This window comes from Podarcis cretensis (assembly GCF_951804945.1).
Source record: "Podarcis cretensis genome assembly, chromosome: 14".
In the NCBI taxonomy this organism is placed as follows: domain Eukaryota; kingdom Metazoa; phylum Chordata; class Lepidosauria; order Squamata; family Lacertidae; genus Podarcis; species Podarcis cretensis.
This window is the reverse complement of record NC_137183.1, coordinates 39,490,536-39,517,319: the sequence shown is the minus strand read 5'-3', so window position 1 is coordinate 39,517,319 and position 26,784 is coordinate 39,490,536. Positions and strand designations below refer to the sequence as shown.

At 44.5% G+C, this 26,784-nt stretch overlaps 1 protein-coding gene across 14 annotated transcripts in view; it reads right to left on the bottom strand.

Annotated features, from left to right (window-relative positions):
- MAPK8IP3 (mitogen-activated protein kinase 8 interacting protein 3) overlaps positions 1-26,784 on the bottom strand; it is a 70,740-nt gene that overhangs the window by 12,156 nt on the left and 31,800 nt on the right. For 4 of the 14 annotated variants that reach the window (XM_079952322.1, XM_079952324.1, XM_079952331.1 and 1 more), the window contains 15 exons: positions 24,756-24,767; positions 22,089-22,106; positions 16,111-16,168; positions 15,005-15,157; positions 13,968-14,049; positions 11,475-11,626; positions 10,573-10,629; positions 9,016-9,186; positions 7,885-8,044; positions 7,189-7,284; positions 6,072-6,233; positions 4,820-4,985; positions 2,942-3,127; positions 1,348-1,534; positions 450-572 (listed from right to left, as the gene is read on the bottom strand). In XM_079952322.1, coding sequence (XP_079808448.1) covers positions 450-572; positions 1,348-1,534; positions 2,942-3,127; positions 4,820-4,985; positions 6,072-6,233; positions 7,189-7,284; positions 7,885-8,044; positions 9,016-9,186; positions 10,573-10,629; positions 11,475-11,626; positions 13,968-14,049; positions 15,005-15,157; positions 16,111-16,168; positions 22,089-22,106; positions 24,756-24,767 — 1,783 coding nt within the window. The remainder of the gene's footprint in view (positions 1-449; positions 573-1,347; positions 1,535-2,941; positions 3,128-4,819; positions 4,986-6,071; positions 6,234-7,188; positions 7,285-7,884; positions 8,045-9,015; positions 9,187-10,572; positions 10,630-11,474; positions 11,627-13,967; positions 14,050-15,004; positions 15,158-16,110; positions 16,169-22,088; positions 22,107-24,755; positions 24,768-26,784) is intronic. The other 10 variants (XM_079952334.1, XM_079952326.1, XM_079952323.1 and 7 more) reach the window with 8 other exon arrangements.

Sequence of the window (26,784 nt, the reverse complement as noted above, 5' to 3'; positions counted from 1 at the left end):
CTCCTGCAAGTTCTAATATGGGGTTGGCCGGTACACCTAATTTCTTCCAGATGTTATTGGACTGAGACTCCCATTAACACCCCCATGCTGGCTAGCTCTGATGGGAGTTGGAATATATCAACATCAATAGGTACTGCTCCGGCAGGAAGGTAAACGGTGTTTTCGTGCGCTGCTCTGGTTCGCCAGAAGCGGCTTAGTCATGCTGGCCACATGACCCACAAGCTGTACACCGTTAAGGGGTCCCTTTACCTTTACCTAGACCGACACAGGTCCCCCAACTCTGTGCTAAGAAGCGTTTTCATCGGGGGGGGGGGTTGCTTTTGCTCTGAACCCAATTATTCCATCATTCTGCCTTGCACTATGCTGTTTTCAGTGCTTCTTGCATGGAGACTAGAGACCGACATTATCAATGGTTCGCCAAGCCACCACTGTGGGCTAGAGAGACATACCAGCCATTCTGTGCTCCCAGCCACATGGTAGGGGCAGCACTTGTGGTAGTGCCAGCCGCGTTTCCATTTGCCTCTTGCTCCTGGGCTGCTGTGCTCGACTCCATCTTTGGCTGCCCGTTTTCACTGTGGAGGGGAAAACACACTACAGGTTGGGGCTATGCAATAAACTGAAAAAATATTACTTTTGCTTTGCTAGAGGCAAGTTTGTTAACCGATTCTTAACATGGTTCTGCCTTAAATGTTTGCACTCCGTTTTGTGTCATTTTCATTCGGTTTGTTAGCTGCCTCGGAGGCTATGTGGGAAATGGTTTTAAAAACTGCTGGAATTCAATGGAGAGAGAGCATCTCTGGAGGTGAAGTCAGACCGCTGGAGAATCACAGCTGCTACTGTGGCTGCAGAGACTAATATCTTGCAACTACTGCCTCCCGTGTTGTTTTTGCTGTATTAGCAGCACTGATGTGATTTCTCCAGGCCCCTCTCTTGGACTGTCAATAAAACTGATAGGAATGTAAGAAGAGCCCTCTTGGAACAGGCCCAAGGCCCACCTCGTCCCAGGATCCTATTCTCATAATGGGCTTATGGGAAGGCTGCAAGCAGGACCTGGGTACAACAACATGTCCCCCTCCTCCCTCCTGCAGCTCCCAGCAGCTGGTCTAAAGAGGTACCCTGCCTCAGACACTAGAGGTAGAACATAGCCTTTGTGACTAATAGGCATTGATAGCCTTATCCCACATGAATACATCTAATTCCCTCTTAAAGCCACCCAGGTTGGTGGCCATCGCTATGTATTGGGAGGAGTGAATTCTTTAATTAAATACTTTCTTTTGTCTGTCCTGAATTAATAAGCCTCCTCATTCAAGACAAGGAAGAGCAGGCTTTAAGGAGCATTCCCCCTACCTGTTTTGCCTCACAGGCACTTGAACTGGGGTTGGGTCTGTAAACACATGTTCTGTCAGGGGGCCCGGGCGGACTTGGGCTGGCTCCATTTCGTGTACCCCATTCTCTGGCACCTCTGTAGCTTCTGTCGCTTCCTCGGTGGACTGGGACTGGTTGATCTTGCCGTTGCTCACGGCAGGCACCTCATCTGAAGGCAGGAAAGCAGAAGGAAAAGGCAAGAGATGGGATGCAGAGAAAGCAGGTTATGTCCATCAGATGAACATCCAGCTGCAGTATCAGCTGACTGCTTGTTGGGCTTCCATGGGAACCCCCCTCCCCGCAAAGACCCTGTATCCATGCCCTTCTCTTCCTTCCCACACATAGCTTGCAACCACAGTTGTTTTTTATGAAGGACAGGGTGTCACATCACACTTTTATTTCCCCGCTGAATACAACCCAGTAGTCCCTTGTTGGGGCATTGGGTAGGTGTATCCTAAGGCTTCACCCCTCACTGTGAAGCCTGCCAGCACCTTCTCCCTACTGGGATTTGGCTTGGCTGGAGTTGATGTCATACCTTCTCTACTCCATCGTCCCTTTCCTTCCACCACAAATATAAGGACCTTTGACGCCTCACCATAAGCAGCTTTAAAAGTCATGGCTTTCCCCCAAGGAATCCTGGGAGCTGTAGTTTGTTATGGGTGCAGGGAATTGCAGCTCTGTGGGGGAACAACTCTCAGCATCCTTAACAAACTACAGGCGCCAGGATTATTTGGGGAAAGCCGTGACGGTTAAAGTGGTATAAGAGTGCTTTCAATATGGTGTGGATGTGGCTAACACCCTGTGAAGGAGCATACTGCTGAACAGAACTAGGATAATTTCCACATAGGGGGTTTTCCAGAAGGAAAAGAAGATTTATTGTCATTTCCCGGCTGAATTCAGATAACCTGCCTTTTTAGCAGCACTCACAATAAATCCTATTCAAGGCAGTGATGTTTACTCAGAAGTTAATCTTTTAATAGTACAGTGGTACCTCGGGTCAAGAACTTAATTTGTTCCGGAGGTCTGTTCTTAACCTGAAACTGTTCTTAACCTGAGGTACCACTTTAGCTAATGGGGCCTCCCGCTGCTGCCATGCCACCGCTGTGCAATTTCTGTTCTCATCCTGAAGCAAAGTTCTTAACCCGAGGTACTATTTCTGGGTTAGTGGAGTCTGTAACCTGAAGCGTCTGTAACCTGAGGTACCACTGTACTTACTCTGTAGTGGCAACATGTTTTAAGATTTCAGTCAAACTCAAGCTTTATACACACACACACACACACACACATCTGTCAGCTACTCCCCTTCTTTTGTCTTTCCTGTCATTCTTTTCTCCTTTTCCCCAACTTTTTTCCTTCCTCCCTGATGAGCTGGAAATGTTCCCATTATTTACACTGGGAAAGACATTTGTGGACTTCATGATTTCATTACGTGTTGGGGTCATTTGACTGCTCTGTGTTTGCCCCATATAGCTGAATTTGAAGCCTTTTCATTGAAACCTGTAAAATGGGTGCATTTAAAGAAGAAAGGCTGAAGCAACCCTTCACTGACATACTCATATGGTGACCTGAGACATACTCTGTCCTTTATCCAGCACTGGAGTGTCTCCGCGGGATGAGCAGTTGCTGCTGGGCACATTGCACCGAGTCGCACAGCCCACCAGGGTGATGCCCGCCAAGACGCCGTCCGTTTCAGAGGATTCTTCGGGATTTATGTCCCCTTCCAGAAAGATTTCTCCAGGAGGATAGTCAGTGTCACAGGCCGCTGCAAAGAAGGGAAAGGAAAGCCTCCTGGGTCACTGTATACAATGTCTGTGCCCAACAGCCTTATCAGCATGCCAGGCCAAGTTGTGCCAAGTTCCAAAAATGCTCCTTGCTCACGCTAAAATTATACTTCTGCCTACTAAAGATCTTCCTTTCCCATGAAGTCTTTTAAGTGAAGATTTTTAATCTCAGACTGTTATCTGCATTGGACTTGATTTTTTTTATTATTACAGTGGTGCCTCACAAGACGAAAAGAATCCATTCCACGAGTCTCTTTGTCTAGCGGTTTTTTCGTCTTGCGAAGCAACCCTATTACCGGCTTAGCGGCTATTAGCGGCTTAGCGGCTATTAGCGGCTTAGAAAAAGGGGGGGGGGAAAGCGGGGAAAAATCGCAAGACTCGCAAGATGTTTTCGTCTTGCGAAGCAAGCCCATAGGGAAATTCGTCTTGCGAAGCGCCTCAAAAACGGAAAACCCTTTCGTCTAGCGGGTTTTTCGTTTTGCGAGGCATTCGTCTTGCGGGGCACCACTGTATTGTTACGTTGCTTCATTATGTTTTAATGTGAAACAATCAGGCAATGAAATTAAATGAATGAATGTGGATGACTGGTATATTCCAAAGCAATAGTAAAATCATGACTGCTATTTATACGTTGGCATTCATAAGGGATGTGGCATGGAATTTTGTCCCAATACAATACATTTCTGCAAAACTGTTAAGAAACACATTGTTTCATAAAATGAATCCTATTATCGGCCCCGTTCCACGGCAACTATTTGTATTTTTAAAAACGTACATGTTCAGTGCAAACACACACCTAATGTCATGTCTAGCTTGGCCTTTACCCTGACAGCTGCAAGTATTGCTAGCATTTGTTTTCTATTATGGTTGTTGTTTTAAGGAGGTTTGGCTTTTTGTGGGGGAAAAGAGTCTCTGTGTGCGCATGTGTATGTGCGCATTTGTGTATGGGGGGGGGGAGTAGGCCAAATTCATCAGTTCTGTTTTCTTTCATTCTAACTTTTCCAAGCTTAAGTTCACATTTCTGCAGTAATTTTTTTTAATGTGCATTTCTTTAAAAAGAGTACTCAGGAAAACTAAGCAGCATTTCAGTGCAATTTTCTCCTAATATACATTCTGCATGCACTTTTGACTGATATTCATACTCTTTGCAAAACATGGGCTTTGTATGTTATTTTCATTAATTTTTATGCACCCTTTCCTCTAACATACAATTTTTTAAACACATTTTTTCAGGAGAGAACTGCATAACAAAATTCAGAGGAGCTTAAATTTGAAAGGATAGCTATGTTTCTGTTTCTTCAGGATAGGCTATGTTTTGATCCGCATACTGTTTCAGAAAGTGTAAATTATGTAGGTTCACATTAAAACCCTTAACCAGACATAATTTCTCCTCTGCCCATACAAGAAAGGTTATATGTTTGTTTACATCTCTCGGTGTGTGGATGAGTAAGTGAGAGCAGGGCTGACAGAGCCCAGCCCCGGGGCCAATACACAGACCCTGATTCACTACAGTACCACATTTCAAGTGTGCACGACTTATGGTTTTTAAAATACCTGCCTTATGGGTGGAACTGGCAGGATCCCTTTCATATTCTAGGTTGCGATCTCCTTCCCTGCGGGCTTGCCAGCTTTGAAAACAGCACCTGAACTGCTATGATGAGTCATTCACTTACCTGGAATGCTGGAGATGCAAAGGACGTGAGCATTGCATACGGTGAAATGATCCACCACCGTCCCTGGCTGGTTGGCATCTATGATCACAACTTTGCTTGTAGACAAGGTGCTTGTGAGGATCCACACTCTGCTGGATGTGGCATCCATCTCGTGCAACTCTCTGGCCTGCAGAACAGCAAAAATGCAGAGAGAGAGAGGGAGAGAATGTGGCGGGTGGGAAGGCTTCCGGTTCCGGTCTGCCTTAATGGAGGCAGCTCCCACGACAGCGGGAGAACGTTGGCGAAGGAAAAACAAGGATGATTGAGGGTAATTATCCGTGCAAGTTCACCCCAGGGACGGGGAACAGGTTTCACTCACAGTTCGTCTCAGTACCTGGCTCTCACTCCAGCATGGAATGCGGGAGGCAGGGAGGTGCTGAGTGCAAAAGCATATTCACAATGAATTTCTAGGGTATGAGTGGGGAACCTTTTCTCAGCTCAAGGGCTGCATTCCTTTTCTGGGCAACCTTCAGAGGGCCAGGGTTGGCAGGGCCAGGGGTAAAACTAGGAGGAGCACTGAATGTGTTAGCTTTGTACTGCAGAGCTGTTTCTAAACACCTGTTTCTCCATCCAGGCAAGCAAAAGGCAGTTTTGGTGCTCAAGGGCAAAAACATCCAAGGAATGCGAAGCAGTATGAGTAGCAGGTGTGAGAAAGAAGCTTGGAGGGCCACAGTGAGCCCCAGTTCCTGAGATTCCCCATACCTGTTGGGCTTCTATGTGATCACAGGGTCTCACAGATGTTTAAGATTGCCAGTGTCTCTGGGCGAGATGATTTACAATCACCTCCCTCTGTGTTATTTTTAGGACTGTGCTATTCATGTTATTAGCAATTCTATGGATTCAAAACACCTAAATAAATGCTGAGGGATCCCCACTATAAAAAGGGATTGCTGGGATTTAACCCTTTGTCCCCACTGTGCTCAAAATAGCTCCCCTGCCCCATGGCTGGTATTTGCATCTTGTTCAAAATGTACAGTAGCCCCTCTCTCATCTAAGTGCAGCCCAGGTACCAGCCACTAAATCCAGTATTTGTATCTCCTGTAGAACCACAAATGCTTCATTAAAAAAACATGGTGAGTGCCAAATTGATGTTAAGAGTGCATTATGTGATTGTTGCTTTGCTCTGTATCCAGCTTATGAAAAATAGCTCAGGAAGTCACACTTAAATGTATAAGCAGGAAAATGGGAGAAATGGACAGCTCTCCTCCCCAACCTTTTTCTTTTCCGGTGATGTGTGATTACTCTTGGTGCTCTCTCCTTCTGCTTCTCGGTCGCAAGTGAGAGGATCACATCCTGGATCTGGTTTCTGCCCATTTCCAGTATCTGGTTCCACAGGCTTCCAACCTGTCAAGTTGACACCAGCTGCACACCACAACTAAAAAGACAAAGAAAGGAGTTTGAAGAAGAGCAGATTTTTTTTTGTATGGGGCGGGGTAAAAAGACGTGAGCCACTTGGCATGATTGATCATCTTTGCAGTATCTTTGTTCTCAAATATGATCTGCAATAAATCAGAATTCAGCACAAACCCAATGATCCATCCTAAGGGAATGCTGCAAGCAAGGGTACAGCTCTAGAGACCTCTGTGCCACTGGGCCTCCAGAACAAAGGTTGATGAGTCTTGGGAATGTGAACCAGCACAGGAAACATACTAGATGCCCGTGAAAAGGAAACACGACTATATCTATCCAAACCAGGGCTACTATTATCTGTGTAGAAAGCTCCCATCACAGGCTCCTTTGCTCCATCAGAATCTGGCATGGCTTGGCAACCCCAGATAAATCAGGAAGAGGAGGAAAACAGAGAAGGAGAGATAAAGGGTGGGTGCTGTAAGGCTGGCACCCGGGAATGGAGGGGAGAGCCCCTCCCTTTGGAACTCTAGATGTCAGAGAGGGAGAAGCAGATCTGCTGGCTCTCCTCTGCTCCTGGTGGAATGTAGAGCATCATCAGGGAAGTGGGAGGACTTTGGCCAGCAAGAGGGTAGAGAAGGAGCTGGGGGTGGAGCTGGAGGCAAAGGGGCAGCACACAGACTCGTTGCCAGGAAACAAGCACTGCCTTCACAGCTGGAATCAGATGCATCCTCCCAGATGAAGTGTGCATCATGTGTGCGCACAGCAGACTTGTAGGGCAAGAGAGCTCCGAGAGTGAGCTTGCCTTGCCTTGAAAAGCTTGGCAGGAGGGGAGCGGCAACTGTTGGGACATCTTCGTCACTTCTGTTCGACAAATAGATTATTCGCATGAAGGTATGCCTGTACTTGTGATGCAACATTCAGCAACGACAGAACTATCTGCTAAAAGAAATGGGAAGCTTTTGCACATATGTGACACTTACCTTCATGGTAGGGTCCTTTTCCACTAGTGGGCGGCAATACACAGGCACTGGGACATTTTTCATCCGGTTGTCCTCTTGGCCACCATTGGGACTCAGCTATTGGGGACAGAAAGGACAGGACGTGATTCAATTCTCAACCAAAATGTGATTTCCAGCTGCCAAACTGCGTAAGAGCATAAGAAGAGCACATCAAAGGGCCATTTTCTCCAACAACCTGCTCCTTTCAGTGGCCAACCAGGAGAAATCTCACACACACACACACACACACACACACACACACACACACGTGGCACACATGTTACACACATGTTACACACATGTGGCAACTATAAAGTTATCTAGTTCATATGCTAATGGACAATTTTGATAGTACCCACCGGTTAATTGTTGGCATCCATCTGTCTCAAGTGACAATGAAGTGCGCCTCTGGAGGTGAAGTCAAACCACTGAGTTAGCAGCACTGAAATGACTTCCCTGGGGTGCAAGCCTGGGCAATGTGCATGGCAGTCCTGGGTGCCCAGACGATTGGACACCCCTTCTCGGCCTCAATGATGTTACAGCATACGTATTTTAATGACTGCATTTTATTCTTGCTGTAAATCAGCACCAGGACTTTTGCAGTTGTTGTGGAAAACATTTCCACAAATTCAATAAACCGAACTTCCCCTCTCTTGCCTCTCGGTGAACGAGGCCTACCTGCTTGTATTTGGCGGGCAGGCTCCAGCCACAGGCCTGCAAGCGACCGTCATCATTCCGCACGTGCTCCCGGACTTGGCGGTACTGCTCACGCTTCTGCTCGCGACGTGCGGATGACGTACAGTCACTGAGGAGAGACGCAACAGTGTTACTTCTCAATCTATGGTTAGAAATGAGAGGCAGAGGGTCAAGGAAGCATTGCCGTGGCAGCAGAAAGATAGAGATTCACAGAGTGAGAGGAAAAAGAGAGAGAGTGGTTGAAGCTCAGTCAATAATACACACAAAGCAGGGGGGAGAGCTATGGCAGTCAACCAAGGAGATCTCCTACTATATATTTTAGAAAGTATTTTTTTAAAAATCTGTTCTCTAGGCATTTGGACACCTCTTCGGATAGAATGGCCAATTTCTGCACAATAGATTCTGAAACCAAGACGCTGGGTTTATTTTTTCTAGGTTTGGATACACTTGGACACCATTTTGAATCAAGAAGGTGGAATGAACCTTTCTGAGCTGCACCGATTTTAATTATTGATTCCCAGACTAAACTGATTGGGGGTGGTCCTTAGAATTCCTGAGCAACACTGGGTGCTAAAAATCCACCGAGGATGAAAATCCATCCAAAAAGCATTCGTCAAAACCTTGGTTCTGTGGGAATCAAAGATAGCCCCTTTTTACTATTAGGGTTCTGATGTGCTATTTAGTTCTACTCAGAGATCCATTGAAATGAATGAACATGACTAACCCAGGCCTATTATTTTCATGGGTTTACTCTGAGTAAAAATAACATTGGAGGCAATATATATGCATGTCTTCCTCTCTTCTTTAACAAGAATGTTGTCTTTTTCAGGGCAAATATTTGAATAAATATTAAGACGCAAAACGTGTTCCCCTCTTTACTTTGATGTGCTTCACTATCTTGTTCATTCTTAAGTTTTCCCTGAAATATTTTTATTATTAGAAAGTAATGAAAAGGAGATTTGCAGGACACTGAATTCCAAGCAGCCACTGACTATGTCCAGCCTTGTCAAAATCTGGTCAGCACATGCTTTGAAGCTATACTTTCTGGGTTTCCACCAAGCAACTAGGACAAGTCACAGCAGGAACTTTAGCCAAAGTGGTCGATGAACTCACTCATCCGGGAAGAACTCAAGGGTGCGACTCCCAGCAGAGATCTGGCACATAGTGTGGCTACGGCGCTGGCTGAACCCAGCTGCCGTGGGAGATTTGTAATGGATGTTCACTGATGGGTAACTCCTTTTGGCAGGTGGAGGACTGGAGGAGGAGCTGAACAGGCGGCTGAAGCTGGAGAGAAAGAAGGAAGCCAAGAGTGTTAAATCATGAGTTTTGTATTGTTAATCCCAAAGAAGAAGAAAAGAGGTACAGGAGTATGAATTGGGGGGGATTATTTGTTTGCATTTTAATGAGAAACTACCTAATTCACGCTTCTCAGACCCAATACACAAATCAAAACACAGCAACTCTTTGAAATTCACACTTCTTGGAATTTTGCAGTGCAGTTCTCCAACCAAACAATGTGTAAAAAAATGCATAAAAATAGATGTTATCTATTAGTGAAGATAACATACAAAATACTTAGTCTTAGGAAAAACTGCTTGCAAAAATGTGCATATTAATCAAAACTGTATCCAAAAATATATATCTATTATGAGAAATGCGCACTAAAATGCTGATGAGTATTCAAGAGGATTTTTTAAAAGTGCAAATTGCAGCAAAAATGAGAACTGAATTTAAAATGGGAAAAATGAGAAACAGAAAGAATTCTATATGGAAGTTACTGGAAAGTTGCTCCAACTAAACATTAGAGAACTTCCAGACATGGGATGAGGCAAGGAGTTGTACTATGTTTGGGTTTTAATGGGAGAGCATCTTGTGCAAGAATAAATTTGGCACTTCATCTGCTGTTTGCATGAATGAGTCTGAAAATGATCAGGTGGGGAAACTGTGGCACTCCTGATGCTGTTGGATGACAATACCCATCAGCCCCAACCAGTGTGGACAATGGTCAGGAATTATATTTAAGCAATACATAGCGGACCAGAGTTCAACCCTATCCGAAAGCCACATCTTCTGAATTTGAAGACCCCATCCATCTAATCCCAGGGTTGCTGGAGGATGTGAAGCAGCATGCTGCCACAACTGCTCATCTTTAATATTTTATTTATTCCCTTTGATTGAGAGGGGTCTTGGCAAAGTACCATCTTGGAAGCTCCTTCTTTACCTGACATGATCAGTTAGCACCTTGGAAGCCATCTTTTTAAACTTCCCATAATGCTCTGCAACGCTCAACACAACAGTGCTCTGTGGCACAATGGGAAATTTAAAATGCGAGTTTGCAGCTACAGAGGACAGAGAAGGATGTTTAGGTGATGTGCTTTTTGGAAACTCTGGAGCCCCAGCAGCTACCCAAAAGTGCTGGGTGTGTTGAAGTTGTCTTCACACACCCTCATCTGATGGAATGTGCAAGGTTTAAACATAAAGAATGTCAAGAGGCAGCACAGGCTATCTGTCGCATCAGTGATGTTACCTCCCTTCTCACATCCAAATATGCAACTTTGTCAGTAAAAATGAACTGGAAGAATTAATGTGCTTTTACTTGACTGTACAGAAAAGTCTCTACTGCACACGTCCTTCTGCATTTCACAGTTCACAAGCAAACACACTACTTACAATTGCCAAATAGTAGATTTCTTTTTCTCCTGGACAGAAGGGTGCTCCCGAGAGGCTCTGTGAACAAATAAAATAGATAATTATTAAACGGCTGGACAACAGATGAGTGGACCAAAAAAAAATGGCAAAAAGGTTAATTTGGGGATCTGAGGACTGGTATGCCTGTTGGTTTCAGGATTCAGCTACAAATGACATATGCAATAAAGGCCCGGAAGCAAAAAGAAAGTGAAAGCCTTGAAACAGTTATAGTAAATAGAATTTTTATAAATTTGTAAAAAAAAATAAAAATGAGCATCCATATAAATAAATAGATCAAGCACAATACAGATCATTATATACGTACATCATCATTAGGTATAACAGAACAAACCCATGATAAAAACATTATGCATAGAATATAATTTAATGCAACAACCCTCACCTAATCATAACGCAATCCAGCATAAACCACATCATACATAACTCTTGCACACTACAAAGGCAAGCAACTCTTTTATTTTATTTATATTTATTTGTTGCTTTTCCCACGAAAGTCTCTCAAGTTACTTACAATGCAAAAAAACAAACAAACCCCACATTAAAACCAAGCATACGAACAAATAATAATAGTCCACAGGTTAAGGCTGCAATCCCTAACCCAATTACATGAGATGAAGCCACATGTAAAGGCTATAATTGGGTTTTTGCGTTTCTTCTTTTTCAAATGAACACTAAGATTCTTGAGGTGCTGGAATACATTTAGACCTAGCCAATGAGAGTTAGAAACCCACTGGGTTTTTTGTCTGATGCGGAGGTGATCAGGGTGCTGGTACTCCAGAACCACAGAGCACCTCTAGCCCCACCTGCTAGGTTCCTCTCAACACTTTTACGATGCTGCTATAATAAAGCACCCCCCCCCATACCTGATCATCTCGGTCCACCTGACAGCCTCTTGCAGCTCCATCAACCTCTCCTTGTATTGGTTGCGCTCCATCAAGACCCGGGCCATCTCCACGCGGGTGAACCGCCGGCGCTGAGCTATGGGAATGTTGTCCTGCAGAGGGGAGGAGGACGGCTTCAACCAATGGGAAATGGAAGGGGATTAAGGTTAGTAAAGCATGAAGCCAGGAGACTAAAGCAACAATTGTTAGCTTCTTCCAGGTGTACCCCCCCCAGTTAATTTTAGCAAAGAGAATCTAACTACAACTTCATATAAGCGACGAAAATGTGACATCTGGAGAAGTGATGAGCGAAAAGCTAATTCGTGTTCTGCGAGCCTCCAAGGTAATGCTAGTTAGCATCCAAGTCTAACTAGCCTGCTGTTAGGAGCGAAGTGTTAATATGGGTTAGGCAACTCATATTAAGCCCATGCATAGCCAAGCTTCCTGCAACAGGAAGAAGCCTAATTTGTAAACAGCCTAATACAATGCAAAAGTGGAGGATTATTTAAGGGAGAAGGCAGAAGTAACAGTCTTAACAGTGGCCAAAGCAGTAATGCACCCGTTGCATGAATTCAGTCTTATTCCTCCCCCTGTCATGATTCATAAAGATTGCCCATCTTTCTATATATATATTTTAAAATAAATTGGGAATTTATATGCTTTTGTAAGCTTTTTTGTTCACCCTTCACATTACCAAAAAACAAACTCGTAATTTCCCCCCGAAACCATTTCAAAATTGTTCTGGTGAGGTAATGACTTCACAGACTAGACAACAGGCAACTACCCAGAGTTTCTTTCCCCCAATATGCCAGAAACGTACAAAGCTCTAGTTTCTCTCTCCCAGAAAAGAAGAATCATAGAAAAGAAGAATCATGCATGTGTAGATCAGGAAGTCAAAAGTGAATTCAAGCAATCTCTGCCACTCTCAAAAGTGCTATGCCTGTCTTCACCCGAAGATCAGAATGAATAGGTAATTCTACATCAGAACTAAGGGTGCCTGCATGGGCATATCAACTGCATTAGCAAGTCAGCACTGAAACACACATTAGTAGCTCACAGGATTAAAATCAGCCTGCCTTTCTCTACAAAGAAGTCCCCAAAACACATGTGGTGGGAGACTGAGGGAAGAGCTGCTTATTCTATTGCGGAAGAAGGCTTGGACCTTCTTACCCAGCATGGCTGAGCTTACCTGGTCATACTCATTATCTGGATGATTCTCTGGGGGAGATCCCAGTGACCACTGACAGCATAGAGAGAAGGGACAGGTTCGAAATGCAGCCCCTTTCATCCGTCCCAACAGTGAGTGCTAAAGGCTAACGGGCTGCTGATCAGGAGGTTGCAGGAAGCATTGCTGGGTAGCTAGAAGACCAGCTATAAGAGCTAAAATACACACCCAACTTTGTCATACACTGCAAAGTTTAGGGAGGCATTTCAGCAACAAGGAACGTGTATGTGGAGGTTGTGTGTGTCGAGGGGAAATGTTTGTCCCACATATCAGCACGGCATTCACACTCACTGCAGATGGTTCGTGTTATTTTTCTGTGAAGCTCCTTGTAACCCAGAAGATTAGTGAGGACAGGACACACTACTTCCTGTTTCTGCCCTCATCCTAAACTAGCTCTGGGGATGATGTCATCTGAGCGATTACATGGGAGCAGAAAGCAATGTTTTCCCAACCTCATTCTGATGGAATCTTCTGGGTAGGAAGGAACATGGTGCTCAGCAGTAGTGAGAGATGTGATTGCTGTTGTCCCGCAACTTTCCCCAGTGCAAACCTTCTCTTTAAAGCTCAGTCAGAGCAAACAGCAATTTGCAGAAAACCCGAATTGACATTTGCTCTGATTGAGCGCTAAAGAGCAGGATTTCATGGGGAGAAACTCCAGGGCAAAAAGCAAAAAACAAACCCACACTTGGACATAGAGCATTTAAGTGCAGACCTGGAAAGAATGGGGCAAAAAGGAAGGGTGGCTAAACCCTGATCTAGGAGGACCAGTCACCTAACTGCAGATAAGACAGCTTCCTATTTTTCTCCTCATGTTAGCATGTACAAGGGAGATTTGGTTTAGGACCACAATGAGGGAGGCAAAGACTTAAGGTCCCCTACCTTCCCCATACCAGAGACTATTTGTGGGGGAGAAAACACATATATAAGGGTAATCTGACCCTAATGGTGCAATCCTAACCATGTCTACTCAGAAGCAAGTCTTACTGATCTCAATGGGGCTTGCTCCCAGGTAAGTGGGGTTAGGACTGCAGTGACATCCAGTACTTCCATTTTGATATGATTACACCCAGCCTGTGGTAATCATGAATGTGGTGACAACCCAAAGAGAACAGCCCCTTTGGGCTGCCCCACACACCTGAGGATGATAAAATATGCACTTTGGTGTCAGTGTTCAAGTAACTGAGGAAGAAAACCCCCCCATTCCCGCAAAAAAACCCTCCTTCCCTAGGCATTTTAATAATGTAATATACCAATTCTGTACAGAGATAGCTGCTTACATCCTCCACCTCTTCTTTGGGCTCTCGACGGGCAACGATCACTTCGGATTTCACTCTAGAAAACAGAGCAAAGAACATCAAAGAAAGGAAGAGGCTAAACAGAAGCCCCTCTTGGCAGGGATACGCTGTCCTGGGCCTCAGTTGCTCACTAGGGCTGCCATCTTTCAAGAAGTGAAAATCCAGACACAAACAAATTGCTGAAAAAAGTTGTTTTTGAGAAATGACCCAAGCGATTTTTTGGTTATTTTGCCGAAAATCCAGGACAAACCGCTGCTTTTTAGAAATCCTCCCCCCCCCCCAACATCACTTCCACTACTGAAATTCCGGTAATGTCCGGGAAAATCTGGACGTATGGCTACCCTAGCTAGGCCGTATTGCTACATTTGCTACAGAAAGTGTATGAGGCGCGGGGAACATCTGGCTTTATGTGAGCAGCCCAAGGCAACAACCAAGGATAAAAAATACACACACACCCAATCCATATAAAAAATACACACACACCCAATCCATATATGTAAAAAAAAGAAGGCAGTAATACCTCACCCTGCTCCCCCAAAAATGTAAACTGGATCACTTTTGCTAACAGTTACAAAGGTGTGGGGGCGGGATTTAATACATGAACAAGAATGAGAAGCACCAACATGAAGAGTTGATTTGTCCACCTCGTTTTTCACACAGCAGTATCGACCTGAGCTCTTTGTTTGACTGTGGCATGTAGAGAGGGCCATACCAAATGTGATATGTACAGAAGGACCATAGTTGGCTCTCCTGCAGGTTTGCTTTTGCTCATGAAGATCTGGGATGTGGTCTGTGGGAGGGTCCATTTAGCACAGGGGGCAGGGGGAGAACTTGTGGGCCTCCAAGTGTTGTTGCGACAATAGCCAGGGTAGCCCAAGTGCTGCCCTACAGATCGCCTTGGAATCTAGCACCCATCAGCCTTCTTTTTCTGTCCCGAATGACTTGCCTACACATAGCTGAGGAAACTGCTCAAGCAGCAGCAGGACACTCACCTTTTCAGTTCCTCTTCGAGTTCCTTGATCCTAGCTTCCATCTTGGCTTTTGCTTGCTTTGCTGCTTCAAGCTCACCTTTCAACACCTCCTGCTCCCCGGTGAGCTGGTCTACCTTTGCAATTAAATCGTTCTTCACTATGTTCAGAGCATTTCTTTAGGATAGGGGAAAGGAAAAGGAAAACGTATATGCCACAGCAGATAGTGAGGTGGATAACATCATTTTGGTGGAAGATTAACTGCAGCAGAGAAGTATCAGTGCAACCTGTGATGAATATAGGGGAGGATTGAAAGCAATGCCTTCCTACAACTCTAGTCTAGAGGACAGCAGTGAGAGAGAGAGAATGGGGTTTTGGGTAGTAGGCTCTAGTTTCCCAGGGAATTTCACCCTGCACCCGTTGAAGAAGTTTTTACTTTCTTAGGAATTGTGGTTCTTGCATAACAATATTTAGTTCCCTTGTCCATCATCCTTGTGTTGTGTGGGGGAAAGGGCGCTTTGTTTCTTCATGATTATTGCAGATGCTATTACTAATAATAATACCTTTATCGTCAATGTACAACCTGTGTACAATGAAATTAACAGAGCCTCCCTCCACCCCACCCAACAAACACTCAATCTCATTTCGTGCAATATTGCTGTTGTATTTGTTATGAATTTGCTGTTTTGAACTGCATTGGTATGGATTTTACAGTATGGTAGGTTGTACAGAGACTTTTCTGTGGGAAGCACTGATTCTGTTGGCAAAAACCAAGTATGGATGTCTGCCTTTGTGAGATCCCCTATTTAATTTCTCACCACACCCCTAGAAGTGACCCCTCTCAGAAACAATTCTCAACCCTCTTAAGAACCATTGCCTGGATGTTCTTCCTGCAATTATCAGAGACATGCTACTACTAACAGTGGAACACAGCCATCAAGGCTAGTAGCCACCGATACCCTTATACATGAATTTGTCTAATCCTTTTTTTAAGCCTTCTATGTTGGTGGTCACCAAAATGCTAGCAAGCAAAGTGGAAACACACAAATGTCCTCTGAAGTCAACCATGTCCATGCCATACACCTAAGCAAACAAGCAAAGTATTTCTAGAGCATGAGCTGGTGTCTTACTTTGTTTCCAGTAGCTGCGTGTTCTCCATCAACAGGTTCCCCACTTCTTTGCCCATCCCTGGAGGGGTGGAAAAGAAAAAATAAAACACGAGGCAACACACAATATTGATCTGCACCCTTTGGAAATATTTAAGCCTTATGCTTTGCTGGCCAATTCTTACTTAGGAGAAGCAGCCTCGTAGTTCGAGAGCCTGCAACGTATATGTTTTGCTGCACAGTGCAAAGCGCCACTCGCCCTGTCGAGGTCACGGAACAGAAGCAAACATTTCTGAAAACGCAGATGGATGCATTCACTCAAGTACAGAGACTTCCTTTAGGAGATGGGACAGAAGAAACAACTGCACTAAAATGGCTATTCTTAGGGCTTATCCACACTTACCTTTTGTCCCACACTTTCCAGGTAGAGATCTGTACATTAACACTCTATGGCCGAGCGGTTTTTTGTTTGTTTGGTTTGCCCTAAGCTTTCCCCGCCAAAAACAGCTCTTTAAGGCTGAACTGGAACAAACACCAATTTGGGTTTTCTGTGGATTGACATTTGCTCTGATTGAGCTTGAAAGAGTGGGTTTTCAAGAGGAAAGTTCCAGAGCAAAAAAAAAAAAAAAGGAGGGGGAGTGCTTAGACATAGAGCTTGAAATTGTGGACTGTGCCTGGAAAGAGTGGAGGAAAGGTAATTGTGCATAAGCCCTTAGACTTAAAAGCTGGACCCACCCCACTATAATGTGTTAAAACCTTTTTGAAAAGGCCCAGCCAATGAGCAAGTCACTCAAGTCCTCTGTTTCGCACAACCCTGCTTGTTTTCAATCTGGATTCAAGAGCACAAGCCATGAGCACAGCGAGTTATTAGCAAAGTTCAATTTTATGCACAGCTAATTTAGGATAACAATTAGTGCAGGGGTAGAGAAAGTCCACCTCGTGCACCAATCTTGGCCTGCCAGGGAGTTGAATTTGTCCTGTGAAGCCATTTTCCCAAAACCACACCCACCTGTCAATCAGCTGGTATCACTGGGTGTTGTCAGCTGATGGGCAGGGTTCAATCACGCTGGGTGCTGCTTTGCATGTGCGATCCCTGTGGGGGAACATGCTAGCAAAGTAGAACACAACTAAACCCTCACCACATCATCTGAGAAGCAGTGTGCTCAGTTCTGCTGGGTGTTGTTTGGCCAGTGCATTCCTGGCAAGGAACATACCAGTGAAGCAGACCTCCACCCTTGCAGGTCAACTTTGATTTGTGGGTAGAAGCCACTTGACGCAAGTTAAGAAAAGCCCTGTTGGCCCACCTAGTCCAGCATCCTGCTCTTATGGTGGCCAACCAACCAGCTGCCTCCGGGAAGCCCAAAAGCAGGACCTCTTCCCACCAGCAATTCCCAACAATTGGTATTCAGAGAATAGTGCCTCCAACAGGGGAGACAGAAGCATAGCCATCATGGCTAGTAGCCATAAATAGCCTCATCCTCCATTAATCCTCTTTTACACCAAGTGGGTGGCCATTAATACCTCTTATGGGAGTTTGTCCTGAATCTTCCAACATTCAACTTCATTGAATGGCCCCAAGTATGATGAGAGAGGGAGAAAAACATCTCCTCATCCACTTTTGTCTGTTTATCCAAGGGCCAGCTCTGATCTAATTAGATCATCTGTCACACATTTCAGTCCTCCTAGTCACTAGTTTCTGGTCACTAGGTTGCCAATGACAAAGCGAAACTTTAAAGACTTTGCCATTGGGCCAACTGTTTCACTGGAAGTACCTAATGTCACACTGTGAAGCTTAACTGTCTGACTTCCCCTGAACTTCTATGCAGATTAGTGCCGCACCACTGTGGAAGGATCCAACCCCAGCTATACATCACAAGGAAACTATCGTTGAAGAGGTTTGGCAGGGTGAGGGAGGAGTAGAGGGGCTTGCTAGTGAGGTCAGCTCTGAAATGTTATACTGCTGTTACAAAAAAAAAATCCCAATTGAGTCTTTCCCACTTTGTGGATATATTAGCACTCCATTTAACTATCATGTTGCCCCTTCCAAAGAGTGCTGGGAACTGTAGCTTGACAAGGGGGCTAAGAATTCTCTTATAGATCACTGGCTCCCCTCACAGAACTACGCTTCCCAGTTTTGCAAGGACAGATGTGGGAAGTGACCTTAGTCTCCATAACTACTGCAGCAAGCTCCATATATGAGACTAGGCTGCCATTCTCTCCTCCCACCTTTTTAGTTTTATGGAGTTGTTGCTGGGAAGATGAAGGACAGGAGGAAGAATGAAATCTTACTATTGGCCACATACTCAATACACTTGTTAAACATGCAGGCTCTATAGCAGCTTTCCCCAACTTGTTGCCCTCCAGATGTTTTAGACTACAACTCCCATCAAGCTGGGGCTGATGACGGCTGTTATCCAAATCATCTGGAGTGCAGTAAGTTGGTGAAGGTAATTCTAGAGAAATCAGATCACTATTCCAGCTCTGTTCATCTGGCAAATGCACTATTTGTGAAAGTTTAGATACATCTTACACAAACTTTGGGTTTCCCCCCACATATGACATTATCCTAAACACAGTTAGTAGGGCAGGGGTGTAAAACTTGTGGCCTTCCAAATGTTGCTGGACTACAACTTCCATCATGCCTGCCCATCAGCTATGCTGACGGAGATTAAAGGGAGTACGCATATTTTGGGGGGACAACATTCATCACTTTATAATTGTTTACGCTGAATTGCACTTGCCTTTTTACTGCTCATTCCCTCAGTTTTGAGAGATACTTTTGGAGCGCTTCACAATCATTTTTGGTTTTTTAAAACAACCCTGAACTTTTAGCACTTCTTTTTTTTAATCTCTAAGCTACCTTGAGTTCTATTAGGGGAAAAGGTGGGAGATGATAGATAGATAGATAGATAGATAGATAGATAGATAGATATATGATAGATAGATAGATAGATAGATAGATAGATAGAGTGGTACCTCGGGTTAAGTACTTAATTCGTTCTGGAGGTCTGTTCTTAACCTGAAACTGTTCTTAACCTGAAGACCACTTTAGCTAATGGGGCCTCCTGCTGCCACCGCGCCGCCAGAGCCCAATTTCTGTTCTCATCCTGAAACAAAGTTCTTAACCTGAAGCACTATTTCTAGGTTAGCGGAGTGTGTAACCTGAAACGTATGTAACCTGAAGCGTAGGTAACCCGAGGTACCACTGTAGATAGATAGATAGATAGATAGATAGATAAGATGATAGATAGATAGATAGACTATAGATAATATATTAGATTTACAATTTAGATGGCAGTTCAGCAGCTTCTGGCAGGCCACAGGTTCCTCCTGCCTGGTTTGAACCCTTCTTTGGCTATTGCTGCTTTTGTGCATGAAAGTTGCCAGTGCAGAACAGGAAGCAAAAAGAGCCAGGTCTAGAGTACAAATCCCTACTTCACTGCAAAACTCACTGGGTGACCTTACGAAGGCTACATGCACCCCATACATTTAAAGCACATGGCTTTCCCCCAAAGAACCTTGGGAACTGTAGTTCCCAGCAAACCTTAACAACACTTCACAGGATTCTCTGGGGGAATTCATGTGCTTTAAATTTAGGGTGTGTTTGCAGCCAAAGCTAAGGAGAGCCTCCACCCCAAATGTTGAGAGTGCTGTATAGGGGGACTAGAATTTCCTTCCATTACAGAATGGAAGGGAAATGTTTAATTACCTAGTCTCATTTCAACGGTTCTCATGAACCCACGGATGCTTTCAACATTCACGCACGCATCCACTTCACACTGTGTAGAGAAACATGCTTTTACGTTGTTCGTTCTGCTTGCTTTTGTTGAAAGCGACAAACACACACTCAGTACAAATGAAACGCTTAAAAAAGAGAGTCATGGCAGTGTACAGGAAGTGAGAATACAGCACAACACACTCAGGCAAGTACACAGACCTTCTTCCCAACAATGAGATGGGACGGGTTGATGATGGCAGAGGCAAGTTCCCCAGCAAGAATGGCAAAGAAGCAGCAGGTGTTTTGTTTTGTTTTTTAAAAATAAAGTTAGATAGATATAGAGAAAGGAAAAAAAAACACTACAACCATCAATAAGACAGGAAGAAATAAATCACTTCTGATGTTTCAGGCAGCATGGGATCTTCATACTGTCTATTGGGCAGAGAACAAAAATACAAACTTAAATGCAATAAAGGAGATTAAGAATCCTAGTCTGAAGGCAAACTACAGGCCACTCTGCACATTTCACTGACATTCAGTCCATTTCATGTAGACTCCACATGGAGGCACTGCCAAACCCAGGTACTCAATTTGTGTACCTGCATGACACATGCATGTGTTTCATTCCCACATTATGTTTCTTGGTGTACATTTGAAATAGGAGTACACTTAAAAAATGAAAGAAAATGTGGTATGACCTTTTATATCCCAGCTGCTGTGAGAAGGGGAAATGTAAATAGCATCTTTTTTACACACTGATTTGCCAAGGTCTGCAGGTTGGTGGGGGTGAATATTTCAAGGCACTAGCACCAGTTTTTAGGTGCCTGGGCAATGTGGCTGCAGGGTATTTTCTGTCCCTGGATAACTGGAGATACTTGGTCTCAAAAATCAAAACATATTGCAAAGAGGCAAGGTCTGTTGTTCTTTCAGAGATAATGGAAATCATCCTGAGCCTACAGAATATACGCTGAAGTCAGAAGTCTGAATCGGAAATATGAAAATCACAAGACTGCATCAATCTATAACAGAGCAGAGAATACTGTAAATCTCGCTGCTTTAGCAAATTTGTAGCCCTTAAGACTGCAAAAATAGGCTTGAAACTGTATGAAGAATGCCAGGTGGTTATCACAAGCATGGAACAGCGGAAGCTCAGATATTTGACAGTTAAGAGCAGGTGTCAATACTTTGCAAAGACCTTTGCTCAGGCCCAAGGCTATGAGTAGTTAAATTATACAACCTGAGTGAATATATGCAGTTTTGCTGGCTTGCATTACTTTTACGTTTCTTCTTCTTGGCACAAGATCTTTTGGGTTTTTTTGGTTGTTTTTTTAGCAGACTACAACAAGCATGTCAAACATACGTAGATTTCAGAATCTACTTTGGTTTTTACCAGAACACTGCAGTCCAGGAACTGGAGCCAAGTACAGAGCAATAGCTGGAGAGTGAAGGCATGGCAGTTGTGCAATGCTGGATGTGCAATGGCACTTCAGGTGGTATAGCCAATTCCATACTGCAGGACTGGATCCGGCCAGTGGGCCATATACTTATCTCCCCCACATACCAACTTTGGGCATGAAGCAGTCTATGAATTTGTCTAATAATAATGATGATAATAATTAGAATAATAATGATGATGGCACCTGCCAACATCCCCCCGTTACCGCTTCAAAATACAGTTGGGAAGAAGCCACAACTGAGTGCTCCTTGCTTCTAGAAAGCTAGTGGTTCAGGTAAAAAAAAAAAAAGGCCAGGGCTAGTCTTTTCTTCTGAATACAAAGTGGTTTCTAAGCTAAGGGTTTTCAAAACATGAAAAGCAGCACATTGAATTGTGTGTCTGGAATGTTATAAGAAGCCCTGGCTCCCATAGCAACCTAAGTGAAGTGTGGTGGAGTCAATTGTGTATATAGAATATTTCCATCAAGAGTGCTATATGTGTTTTGTGTGTTTGTTTACAGTTCCCAGAAAAAAATAACCAGGAAATGCATTACATTTCACAGCCATATTTCTTGACCTGCATCCTGCAAGCTGTTTGAAACATCAAAGTGAATAACCACCTACATCCCCAAACAGAAAAGAATCTCTCCCAAACAATGGGTGACAGAAGAATCACCTACTTCTTCTCAACAAAGCAACACCATCACCATCACGGGAAAGAAACAAAAGAGAGTCCCAAGAAATCCCAGAAGAAAAAAAAGAGGAGAAGAAAAAAAAGGATGAAGAGATGCTGAATGAACAGAAAGGGGGAGAAGAACACCCATATGTTTAAAAAAGGCCTTGGCCTTACCAAAGAAATCATCCCGCACTATGAAAGTCATTCCATATGAGAAAAGAGGGGTGGGGTCAGGGGTACAGAAAGAGATAGGGACAAAGAAGAGAAAAATAGGGGAAGAAAGGGAGAGAAAAAAGCAGCCATTAAATACAAATCTGTAAACAGCAAAACAGTGGTGCTCTCTTAGCACGTACGTGCAAGGAAATTAGTTATGCTGCAGCAAGAACCACTCTCTGCCTCTGATCCAGCTAAGCAGGGAAGAAAGTCTCAGATTTTGAATGAATGAACAGATCAAGTTAGCAACTCCTGGTTCCATCCTTATTGTCCTCTGTGGATAGGTAAAGGTCCTTTGGGCCTCTCATCCTCTACGGAAGGGAACCAAAGCAACAGCATGGATGGGTCAGGTTAAGGGGAAAAACAGGAGGAGAGGACAGTAAAATTGGGGCAAAGGGGCTGTTGGGAGACCCCAAATCTGATTTTCAACTGGACGGATGCCTGAAAAAAAGGCAGCAATCTTGGGTTGGCAGCAAATAATAAATGTTTAAAGGAAATGAATCTATTTCCTATTTGCACTGGGCCGGGTCCAGTGTAAAGAGTTCTTCAGCAGAGGTAGACTGGTATTATCAAAGGAAGGGAACTTTTGCATCCAACCCAATGCAGACAAACACACCCCTTCTCTTTCTTTCTCCTTCAGTCAAAACTGGACACGTTTTTCACAAAGGATTGTGTTTACATGTCATACAACTCAGTAATAAGAAGTTGCCTTATACTGAGTCAGATCATTGGTCCGTCTAGCTCAATACTGTCTACACTGATTGGCAGTGGCTCTTCAGGATTTTAGGTGAGGACGTTCTCAACCCTATGCAGAGATACTGGAGCTTGAACTCAGAGGAGTTTCTGCATGCAGAGCAGATGCTCTATCACAGAGCTATGGCCCTTCCGCGAACATTTCAAGCATGACTACAATGAACATTTACATGTAAAAAAAACAACACCTAATTTTCCACCCTTACTGGGAGAGCCCTGGAGGGAAGTGCGGATGCTCCAGTTTTGGAAATGATACTAAATGTGCACACCCAATGTGCTCACAAATCGACAGGCAATCATGTGTGGCCAACAGGAATGGGGAGAAATTCAATTCAGTTCACGTTCAAAGTCAAATTTATCAAATTCACACTCTCCGAAACAATACGAAAGCAAACATAGCTAACCGAAGAAAGTTTCCAGAAACTCCCTCTATCTACTGAAGCATTTCAGAAACCTCTTTCTTGTCCTTTGTGCTCCCTGAACCTTTGCCCATCTTTATCTTAAAAACTCCGAAGCCTCAAATGCTTTAAGCTTTCTTTATATTATATATGAGGAAATGTTCCAGACCTGTCATGGTTTTGTTTCTGCCTTTCTGGAAACTTTTCCAGTTCCAGGATATCCTCCTGAGATGGGACCACAACTGTATCCAGGGAAACTGTGCAGTCTGTACCACTTAAGCCAGTGGTGCTGTCAAGGCAGGATTTTAGGGTAGAGGCCCAGGGGCCCACTCAGCAGAATGAGCCTCCTAACGCAACAGGGCAGACTTTCCACATTCTGAAGGAAGTGATGTCAATGCACAATACCATCTAAAGAGCCACCCTACTCCAATAAGATAATTGTCTATAGAGAGCAGAGCTGGAGAACCATGTGGTCAATCTTGTTGGACTCCAACTCCCATCAGCCTCAGCCTTCACAGCCATTGGTCATGGATAATAATCTAGGAAGTCACCGTATACTAATCCACTTAGTTCAGTATCATCTATGCTGACTGGCAGTAGCTCTCCAGGTTTTCAGGCAGGAGTGTCTTGCAGCCCTACCTGGAGATGCCAGTGATTGACCCAGAAATAGTCTGCATGCAAAGCAGATGTTCTACCACTGAGCTATAGGCCTTCCATGTGATGGGAGGTGGTGGTTCAACAACATCAGGTTTTCCACCCCTGGCCTAGAGTCTTAAATTAGCTAACTGCACCACTGATTTAAGCAAGTTCATCTAGAAAAGATGCCCTTCTAACACTTCTCTTTCAGCTAGAACTCTTGACTGACCATCTCAGCCTTTTCCAAACTTACAAGCTGCAAAACTTGAGAGCTCAGCCCCCATCCTGCAAGCACTGAGTCCCAAACCTTCTCTTACCCCAGCAGCCATCCTGAGGGAGGGAAAGGACTAATTATTAATGGAATCAGCAAGATGGATAAACCTCCTATCTTTAGCTCACTCTCTGAATGAAGAACCCACACTTGGGTTCACTGCCTGCCCTAAAAGGAAGGGAAAATCCCACCTTATAGGAAACATGAAGTAGCAGATGGTTTCCCACCTTCTACCCTAGGATTCAAAGAAGGAGGTAAAAAAAAGCAGATCGTGGAGTGAGGCTGCAGAAAGCCGGGGGTAGGGGTTAGAAATAAAGCTTACCGCAATGTAACATGTGAGCAAAAAGCAGAGAATGTTCAATTGGGTTTGGAACCTTAAGTCGCGCAAGCCAATCAAACAAGGGAAAGGCGGGACGAAGTCCGCAAAGCCAACCGTGATTGGACAACAGCAGGGGAGTATCACACGTGTGTACCCACATCATTCAATTTAAAATTCAAGAAAGGGGGAAGGAGCAGGAAGAAAGAAAAATTGGAGGAAACAGAGAATCTGAACAGAGGAGAGATACACACCTGAAAACTCCCCTATGGGCCATGTCCAGCGAAGCACAGAGATACAGGATGGGGTAGGGGGGAAGGAATTGGGGGGAAGGAAAGAAAAAGAGTCAATCAGTGACCGAAACCAACAAAAAAAAAATCTGGATTTTTTAAAAAGAGAAACAAAAAATTAACAATGATCTTGCCATTTCAATGTCAAAAGGCATGAAATAGTAAAGACAGGACCTGCTATGGACTGCAAATGGTGTGAATCTACATATGGGACATTTGAGAGTATGAGGGTGAGGAAATCACTTTTCCCCCCCAGATGAGGATATAAGTGAGGAGCCTGGAGACTTCCTACAAACCCCGACTTAAGCCTTGTCTTCTCAACCATGGCAAATGGTATAATAAAGACGTATTCTGAATAACCTAATTCATTGGAATGCTTACGACCATCTGCAGCGCTCTATGTAGCCTTTCCAAAAATTCATGAAAGCTGGCACAGCTTGAGACCCACTAAATCAAACGCAGCCCAACAGGAATTGGATCATGGCCCTAATGCCTTAAAATGGAAATGGCCTTAACCCAGCTCTAACAGTTGGCCAATTTAGCCTAGTACTGTTGGCTCTGTCTGGCAGCAGCTCTCAGAGGAACATAGGAAGTTACTTTATACCGAGTCTGACCATTAGTCCATTTCTGTTCAGTACTGCCTGTGATGACTGGTAACTGGCTCTCCTTGGTTTCAGAATAGGAACATGTGCAACCCCATGTTGGAGGTGCTGGGGACTTGTGCTGGGCCCAGGGGTGACCTGAGTAACGCGGTCCAGGTCCGATCCCGAATCTAAGGGTTCTGCGAGGAGTTAGTCCGGCAGGGCCAAGGCAGGACACGAGGCAGGAACCCAGGCAGGGTCAGGCACAGGATCACAGGCAGGTTCTGGCAAAGAGCAACGTTGCTCCAGCAAGCCTTTTATCTCTGTCAGGGTCCCCCGGTGACTCACCTCCCTGTCTCGCCTGAAGGCGAGCACTCCTCCTGCGAGTACTCAGGTCTCTCCTTCTTTCAGACCTCAGTCTCTGCAGCTTGGGAGATGTCGGTGGGTTACTAGACCCAGAGGCCGCCTCAGCCTCTCCTGACTCAACTGGTAGTGGAGCATATGTAAGTGATTGCCCAGCTGAAGGCAATGAGGTAATCAACGCATCTGGAGCCAGGGCAGGCTCAGGCCCCTGACTCAGCCCAGATGGTGCTTGGCTTGTTGCAGGGAAACCTGCGCAGACTGGGGCTCTTCAGAATCAGGCCCCAGACTAGGTTCAGATGCCGCCTGCAGCAAAGTATCCAGTGCGGACTGAGACTCCTCTGGCTCCGAGCCCGAGTCCCAGGCCATCACAGGACTGAACCTGGAAACTTCTGCATGCAAATAAGATGCTTTATCAATGAGCCACAGCTCTTTCTGGAAGCTGCCTTATACCAACCAGATCAGACTCTTTGTCCATCCAGCTTCCCATTTTCTACACTGACTGGAAGCTGCTTCCCAGGGTTTCAGACAGAGGTCTATTCTAGCCCTATCTGTAGATGCCAAGCATTGAACCTGGGACTTTCTGCATGTAAAGCAGGTGCTCTACCAATGGGCCATTGTCCCTGCCCATTTTTTTTTTTTTTTTTGTGAGGGGAATGGTGTGCATTTGCAAGAAAAGCAGTAAAAAAAGAAGGCTCCTTGAGCCGGCGGTGGGCTATGCGCAATGCTGGTGGGCTGCCTTTGGCTCAGTGGGATGCAAGCTGAGCAGGCCTGCGTGACAGTATTAAGCTCTGAATTGAATCTCCACTGCTTTAAGATAGGCAATTCATAACACTTACCATTTGCACATCCTTTGGGTTCCTCTCATCACCAAATATCCCCTTTTAGTTGAGGTAGTTGAGGTAAAGATAAGTTTTACATGACAAAATAGAAGTAAAATTTAAGTTGTTGCCCTGCCCCCCCCCAATTCTCTGAGGAGCCACAGCTATTCTTGATTGGCTAATCGCCCAGCCCTCTTAGATTCTGGTTAGATAATGAAAAGAAAAAAGATA